This window comes from Sinocyclocheilus anshuiensis, unplaced genomic scaffold, assembly GCF_001515605.1.
Source record: "Sinocyclocheilus anshuiensis isolate Anshui unplaced genomic scaffold, SAMN03320099.WGS_v1.1 scaffold156, whole genome shotgun sequence".
Taxonomy (NCBI): Eukaryota; Metazoa; Chordata; class Actinopteri; order Cypriniformes; family Cyprinidae; genus Sinocyclocheilus; species Sinocyclocheilus anshuiensis.
In genome coordinates, this window is record NW_015554069.1 from 170,846 (window position 1) to 179,306 (window position 8,461).

Below are 8,461 nucleotides of genomic sequence, written 5' to 3' on the forward strand. Positions count from 1 at the left end.
TGTGTGTGTCTGTAGATGATCTGACTGTGTGTGTCTAGAAGAACTGTGTGTGTCTGTAGATGATCTGACTGTGTGTGTCTAGAAGAACTGTGTGTGTCTGTAGATGATCTGACTGTGTGTGTCTAGAAGATTTGTGTGTGTCTGTAGATGATCTGACTGTGTGACTGTAGATGATCTGACTGTGTGTCTGTAGATGATCTGATTGTGTGTCTGTAGATTATCTGACTGCGTCTGTAGATGATCTGACTGTGTGTCTGTAGATTATCTGACTGTGTGTGTCTAGAAGATCTGTGTGTGTCTGTAGATGATCTGACTGTGTGTGTCTGTAGATGATCTGACTGTGTGTGTCTAGAAGATATGTGTGTGTCTGTAGATGATCTGACTGTGTGTGTCTAGAAGATTTGTGTGTGTCTGTAGATGATCTGACTGTGTGTGTCTAGAAGATTTGTGTGTGTCTGTAGATGATCTGACTGTGTGTCTGTAGATGATCTGACTGTGTGTCTGTAGATGATCTGACTGTGTGTCTGTAGATGATCTGACTGTGTGTCTGTAGATAATCTGTCTGTGTGTGTGTGTGTCTGTAGGTTGTCTGGCTGTATGGTGACAGAGGAAGGCTGTGGTTATTTGTCTTCAGCTCTGAGTTCAAACCCCTCACACCTGAGAGAGCTGGATCTGAGCTACAATCACCCAGGACACTCAGGAGTCCAGCTGCTCAAACACAAACTGGAGGATCCCAACTATAAACTGCAGATACTCAAGTATGTGATGTTTACGTTACGTTTTGGAGCTGCATCGTTTTTCTTCTGTTACTTCGCTGCTTGTAATGAATAAATCTCTGTATTAGCTCACCAAATGTATTTGCATAATATTTTTACTGCTGTTTTGTAAGATGAATAGTGTTTTACCGTAAACAAATGCAACATGGGCAGAGTTGATCAGTTCAATTTAAATCTAATATGGAGAGCAAATCCAACAGCAAACAAGATATTCATTAGATGTAAATTGGGTTAATACAAATGTAAAGATTGCAGACAAAAACATATGATGATATGTATATGTTGCAGAGTTACTGAATCAATGCAAATAATTTGTAACTGAATATTAAATAATGTTTGAAGATAATATATTTGTAAAGCTGTTCACTAAGACAACTAGAAAAATAAATAATATAAATAAAACTATAACAATAATAAATACAACTGTTCATTTATTTCAACTGCTGCCAGTTCAATTGCTGTCTTACATTTTTAAATATAATCAGCTTGGTTGTGTAAGTCATTTCAACTTAAATTAGCCTATAATAAACTGACTGAATCTCACAACTTAATAAAAATATAATAGCTCAACTTATTTTAATGAGATAAAGTAATGTACAGTAAAAACATAAGTTGCCATGACTTACTGATCATATTTTGTACAGTGTATATATTAGCGGAGTGAATGTGAATAGCTATTGAATGTGAATAACTACTTATGATTCTTTTTGTCTGTGTGTTTGTGTGTTTTTAGTTCGGATCATGGAGGACCCCTCAGAATCACACCAGGACTAAGAAAATGTAGGTTCTTTCTCTGACACATCTCTGCATGTTTAATGATAACAAATTAGATTTTTGAACTGTTTCTATCACTCTTCTTGTTATCAGATGCCTGTGATCTCACACTGGATCCAAACACAGCACACACTTAACTCACCCTGTCTGAGAAGAACAGAAAGATCTCGTATGTGGAAGATCATCAGCCGTATCCTGATCATCCAGAGAGATTTGCTGATATTCCTCAGGTTCTGTGTGGAGAGAGTCTGACTGGACGCTGTTACTGGGAGGCTGAATGGGGCTCCAGGGAGGATGAACAGAGTTCTTGGACTCGTATAGCAGTGACCTATAAAGGAATCAGGAGAAAAGAAGGGACTGTCTGTAAGTTTGGATACAATAACAAATCCTGGAGTCTTTTCTGCAATAGTAATGGATTTGCTGTCTGGCACAATAATGTGAGCAATAACATAACAACTAATGTACCAGAATCTAAGAGAGTAGGAGTGTATCTGGACTGGCCAGCCGGCACTCTGTCCTTCTACAAACAGCGTCTCTGACACACACACACTCACACACATATACACATTAAACACCACATTCACTGAACCCCTCTATGCTGGATTTAAGTTGTTTGGTTCATCACTCTCTCTGTGTCAGATTTAATAACAGACAAACTATTGACAACACTTTCTACCTCCATCACATTCTTGTTCATACTTAAAACCTGTTTATTCACATAAATGTCAGAAAGTTCAGGTTTTACTGTCTGGTCCATAAGCAGCTGTAAATTTAAGCTGTAAATAATGAAGGTTCAGTCTAGTTTCTGGTTTTACATTATTCACACAATCCAGATTCTTGTGGTTAGTCAGCACCTCCATACACTGTTTATGCATTTTTTTATTTTTATGTACGTACAAGTTTTAGATGTGCAGTTTGATTCCTTTTACTGTTTCTTTTTTTATTTTACTGAAATGTGGCATTGTAAATACTTTTGGCTTACTGTCAGAATAAAAAAGTAATAAATACAGATGTTCTTTGAAACTAATTGCTCACTATGTTGTTTATTTACAGACACTGATTAGACTGGCTCTGTCTTGTATGACAATCTCCACTCTAACAGAGATGCTTTCAAGTGAAGAAACTCCAGCAGCTTTCATCTCTTGACTATCAGAAAGGAGACAAGCTACTTTATAAGACAAAAATAATGCAGGAACATTATTACTATTTTGAATACAGTCACACAGACAAAAAAAATGAACTCAGGGATATAGACAACTGTTATTCAGTGTCAGTCTCAGTTTGGGAAATCAGAGAAACATTCAGCAACTTAAGTCAGAGACCTTATGAAAGCATAACAAGGGCGGTGGAACTATGGTGCCATAATCGTATGGCGGAAAATGGCGGCGCGCATGGACGCAGCGGCTTTGCTCTCCCAGTGTTTTTTGTTTGTTTTGTTTGTTATGTGTGCCTGTCTGTCGAGCAGCAACTCTACATATAATCGTGATGTCCTGTTAAAGATCGGAGCGTCGTGCTCCGAGCCAGACTCAATCCGGAATCATTATTATAACAACGAACAATTCCCGGAAGAGATCGTTCGTCCAGCGGGATCTCCATGGATCATCATACCGACCGGTAAACGCAGGAGGCGGCGCAGGGAACGCAGGCAAAAGCGGGGCTGCCGGGCTGGCTTGCTAACAAGGCTAAAGAGAACACCCCATAAGCCTGCGCTGCCCAGCATCTTCCTCACAAATGCAAGGTCACTCAGCAACAAAACAGAAGAATTGGATTTGATCATATTGACGAAAAAAACAGTTAAAGTCTGCTCGGTCATAATCATATCTGAGACCTGGCTCCACTCGGGAATTTCGGACGAAGCTATCGCGCTAGCAGGCCGCACAGCGCACCGGGCTGACAGAAACAGCGTCTCCGGTAAGAGCAAAGGCGGGGGGCTGATTATTTACTCAAATGATAAGTGGTGTACAACGCCACCGTCACGGACAAACACTGTTCGCCGCACTTAGAGTATATAACGCTAAGATGCCGGCCCTTCTACTTGCCGCGGGAGTTCACTGTTGTTATTGTTATGGCTGTGTACATTCCACCAAGCGCCAACACGAAACAAGCACTGGATGTTTTGCTGGCGGCTATCAACAATCTGCAGACTGCTTACCCTGATGGCATTTTTATTATAGCGGGGGACTTTAATCAAGCCAATCTAAAAACTGTACTTTTATCTTTTATCAGTATATTACATGCCCCACGAGAGGACGTAATGTTTTGGATCATGTTTACAGCAACATTAAGGATGGATACAAAGTCACGACCCTCCCCCACCTGGGCCAGTCTGATCACCTATCCCTCTTTCTCACCCCTGCATACAAACCTCTCATCAGGATAACTAAACCATCTGTTTTAACAATAAGGACCTGGCCTGAGGAAGCTTCCATCCAACTTCAGGACCTTTTTGAACACACTGACTGGGACTTATTTGCACAACAAAACATAGAGGACTACACATTTACTGTCCTATCCTATCTACAGTTCAGCATTGACAATGTCACAGCTGAGAAACAAATCAAATCCTATCCAAACAACAAACCATGGATGACACCAGAAGTTAAGCTCTGTCTGAGGGACCGGGACTCAGCCTTCAGGTCTGGTAATGTAGAACTGTATAGTACAGCTTGGCCCAACCTGAAGAGGAGCATCAAAGAGGCAAAAGCAGCTTACAGGCAGAAAATTGAAGGCCACTTCAGTAATGGGGACCCTCGAAGAGTTTGGCAGGGTATCCAACATCTCACCAATTATAAAAGCAGCACAAGTCCAGACATCAGCAGCACCAGTGACTCACTGGTGGAGGAACTAAATCACTTCTTTGCCCGCTTTGATGTCAGCACGGATGAGACTGAGTATGTGCTGTTACCATCCACTGACAGCCTGGCACCTTCTGTGAGTACAGCCGAGGTCAGGAAAGTGCTCCGTAGTGTCAATCCCAGAAAGGCGGCCGGTCCAGACGGCATCCCAGGAAGGGCACTCAGAGATTGCGCAGATCAGTTGGCAGAGGTTTTCTGTAACATCTTCAACCTCTCCTTGTCAACATGCACTGTCCCCAACTGCCTCAAGTCTGCCACCATAGTGCCCGTCCCCAAGAAAACAGCTATCAGCAGTCTTAATGATTACAGACCTGTGGCCCTCACTTCCACTGTAATGAAGTGTTTTGAGAGGCTGATACTCACACACATTAAATCATCACTTCCTTCCACTCTGGATCAACATCAGTATGCATACAGAGCTAACAGGTCAACTGATGATGCCATCAACACTGCTCTCTACACCACGCTGAATCATTTGGAGCACCCGGGAACATTTGTAAGGATGCTGTTTGTGGACTTTAGTTCCGCATTTAACACTATCATTCCCAGCAGAATGGTCACCAAACTGCTTAACCTGGGTGTCAGTGATTACATATGTTTCTGGGTAAAGGATTTTCTAACAAACCGCACACAGACTGTCAGGCTGGGGGGCCATCACTCAACTACCCTGACTCTCAGCACTGGAGCCCCACAAGGCTGTGTGCTGAGTCCTCTGTTATACTCACTATACACCCACGACTGCACACCAACCCACAGCACAAACACAATCATTAAATTCAAATTTCGTTGTGCAGCTGTACAATGACAATAAAAAGCTATTCTATTCTATTCTATAACACTTTATGAGACACAAAAGTCCAGTTTGTGGACTGCAAATAAACCAGTTGAATGCAGAACAAATACATGCAGATGTATTTCCTTGCCGCTTACTGTAAATGTGCAGTCTATTTTTCTTCTAGATTCTATTGTCAGTAGTGTAGAGATGAAACAGCATACACAAATTCAAACCAAGCAGCTTATTCAACGTGGTATATCAGTGTATCAGTCTGTGTCTGCGTACATAAGCAGCCCAGCTCTCCCGTTTCTCCTCTGTCAGCAAGCCTCGGAGAGGGAAACAGCGGAGTCAGGGAATAAGCAATCGGTCTGACTGATCTCATGCCGGCACTGTGCCTGCGTGCTCGCTCTTCCTGTTGCACTCATATCCGCCGCAGAAGGGCAGTGAGCTACACGCTTATTGAGACAGAATGCTCACTCGAGCATGAGTCTCGCTTTTCTCCACTCGCGGACCGCCTTTTTACTGAACAGCCCCGCTCTCACGTTTCTCCTCTCTCAGCAAGCCTCGGAGAGAGGAACGACGAAGCCTGATAACTAAGCAACCGGGTCTGAGCGATCTCACGCCGACACAGAGCCTGCGTACTCGCTCTCCCCACTGTGCTTCGATCCGTGTCTCACACAAAAGGATCAGTGCCCCTCTTTACATCGTGCGGCTCTATCCTACAAAGTAGATCGGAGCAGATGCCCAGCCAGCGAATTTCGTTCCTGGGAACAATTTTCGACTCCGCTGCCGAGCCATTGGTTCGTTTTTTAAGCACTGCACGAACCAATGGCCGTGCAGTGAATGAAAAGGCTTCAGTTCAGGAGAAAAAAGGCTTTTCCCCATATGCGTTTTAAGCAAGACGCAGTACTCGTTCCCGTATCTCAGGGAACCGAGGTTATGTTAGTAATCGAGTACGTTTTCACTTTCAACCAAAATTTGACTTCTGAACAATGTAAGTCCACATCTAGTGTGATGGGAAGCTTTATTAGAATGTTAGAGGATAATGTTCAATGTTATCAATAAACATTTTTAGAATGTTTTTAGAGAATGTTATCCTACCTTTTAGCAGAACATTCTGGGAACTAAAATAAAACTTGCAGCTGAAAACAATCCCAGAACATAAAAAAATTCTAGATGAGAGCTTGTGTTGAACATCCTGTCTCCTATATTTCTAGTAAGTTAATTGGAGTTCAATGAAATTATAGTGTAATTGAAAAAGAGGCCCTTGCACTGTTATTATCTCTCAAGCATTTTGATGTATACCTCGGTAACAGCATTAGTCCTGTTGTGGTGTATACTGACCATAACCCCCTGGTGTTCCTTTCTTGTATGTCAGGTGCCAATCAACGGTTGCTATGGTGGTCCCTTACTCTACAAGGGTACAACTTGGATGTCCGGCACAAGAAAGGGGAGGAGAACATTATGGCAGATGCCCTTTCGAGAGTATAATGGCACTTTTCCACTGCGTGGTACGACTCGGCTCGGCACGGCTCAGTACGGCTCGGCTCGGCTTGGTTTGTGTTTCCACTGCAGTTCAGTACCGCTTTAGAGTGGGTGGGATTATTCACATGTCGTTTATAGTTGCGCCGCCTCTACTACCGCGACTCCTGAAAAACTTTTTCATTCCGCGTCGCCCCATCAAGCTCGCTGGATCCGCTCCTCTGCCAAGGGTCTGAGAGTAACGCAATTTCAATTCTCTGTGTGTATGTGCTGTACATGTGGAAGAATTGACAATAAAGCAGACTTGACTTGACTTGACTAGTTGCGCCGCCTCTACTGCCGTGACCCCTGAAAACTTTTTCATTCCACGTCGCCCCATCAAGCTCTCGCTGGATCCGTTCCTCTGATATCAACGAGAGGAACATCTGTATTTCCTCAACAGACAATGAAACAGCCACTTTTTGGTTGTTAAAAAAAGGTGGGCTCGTTCAAAACAGTTGTGTTCGATCTTTCTTCTTCTTCTTCTTCTTCTAATAACGTTTTATGGCGGATGGCAAACCAACTTCTGGTGCATTTACCGCCACCAACTGGACTGGAGTGTGAAGCACTAATAAATACATATATATACTCACCATTGTTGACCGATTCTCCAAAGCCTGCCGTCTGATTCCGCAGCCTAAACTCCCCACATCCTTCGAAACCGCTGAACTACTTTGTAATCATGTGTTCCGTTTCTACGGATTATTCCTTTGTATTTTTCTCATAAGAAGAACGCCATGCTATGCGCATCTTAAGCAGCGGAAGAGGTAATTTACATGAGTAAGCCTTTTTTTATTACTTGCATTAGTTGTTGTTGTGTTATGTATTGTGACATAACTTGTACACATTTTACTAGTTATACTTTTTCCAAACTATAATTCTTGACTATATGTGTTGTGACAAGTCAGAAGCGTTTGGATCCATTTGCAGCTTTTATTTAGAATAGTCAGAGAATACAGGGTCAAATACCGGCAAGACAGAACAGCAACAGTCGGCTGGCTTGTTGTTCTTGACGCCTTACGGCATGAAGTAGGTGAGTATGTGCCCGGTCCCAGACCTCCTCGCTGTGTTGCAACCAATCTGTGACTGAAGGTAATTTGGTGGGTTCGCCAGACCAGGGAAACAATGGAGGTTGGAAGCCCAGAATGCACTGGAAAGGGGTCATACCGGTGGAGGGTTTCATCAATGAGTTTTGGGCATATTCTGCCCATAGCAAGTACCTGCTCTAGTCTGATTGTTGTTGTTGACAGTATGATCTGAGGAATCGTATCACCTCCTGATTCAGGCGCTCAGTTTGCCCGTTGGATTGGGGGTGATAGCCAGACGTGAGGCTGATGTTCACATTGAGATGCTTGAAAAAGGCGGACCATACCCTAGAAGTGAACTGGGGTCCTCAATCGGATACTATGTCTTCGGGTAATCCGTAGAAACGGAACACATGATTACAAAGTAGTTCAGCGGTTTCGGATGCGAGAAATAATTGTATCTTCTTTCCTATTCCTAAAAATACTTCTTCCATTTCCTACTTGCTGCTGAATATTATACATTTGTCTGCCCTTGCTATCACATTTCCATACTTCCTGACATTTTTTTTGTTTATGAATTCTTTAATTTTCCCTTTAACCTCATTTTTGCTAAGAGTCACTTGAATATCTATTTCTGAGTGTTTAAGGGCTTGCTTAGCAAGCTTATCAACAGTGTTGGGGAAAGTTACTTTTAAAAGTAATGCATTACAATATTGCGTTACTCCCTAAAAAAGT

The 8,461-nt window shown here is 42.6% G+C and overlaps 1 protein-coding gene across 1 annotated transcript in view; it reads left to right on the top strand.

Annotated features, from left to right (window-relative positions):
• Nucleotides 1-2,224, top strand: part of LOC107668684 (protein NLRC3-like) — a 35,720-nt gene extending 33,496 nt beyond the window's left edge. The window contains exon 6 of the mRNA XM_016460650.1: nt 1,936-2,224. Coding sequence (XP_016316136.1) covers nt 1,936-2,089 — 154 coding nt within the window. The 3' untranslated portion in view covers nt 2,090-2,224. The remainder of the gene's footprint in view (nt 1-1,935) is intronic.
• The last annotated feature ends 6,237 nt before the right edge of the window (nt 2,225-8,461 follow it).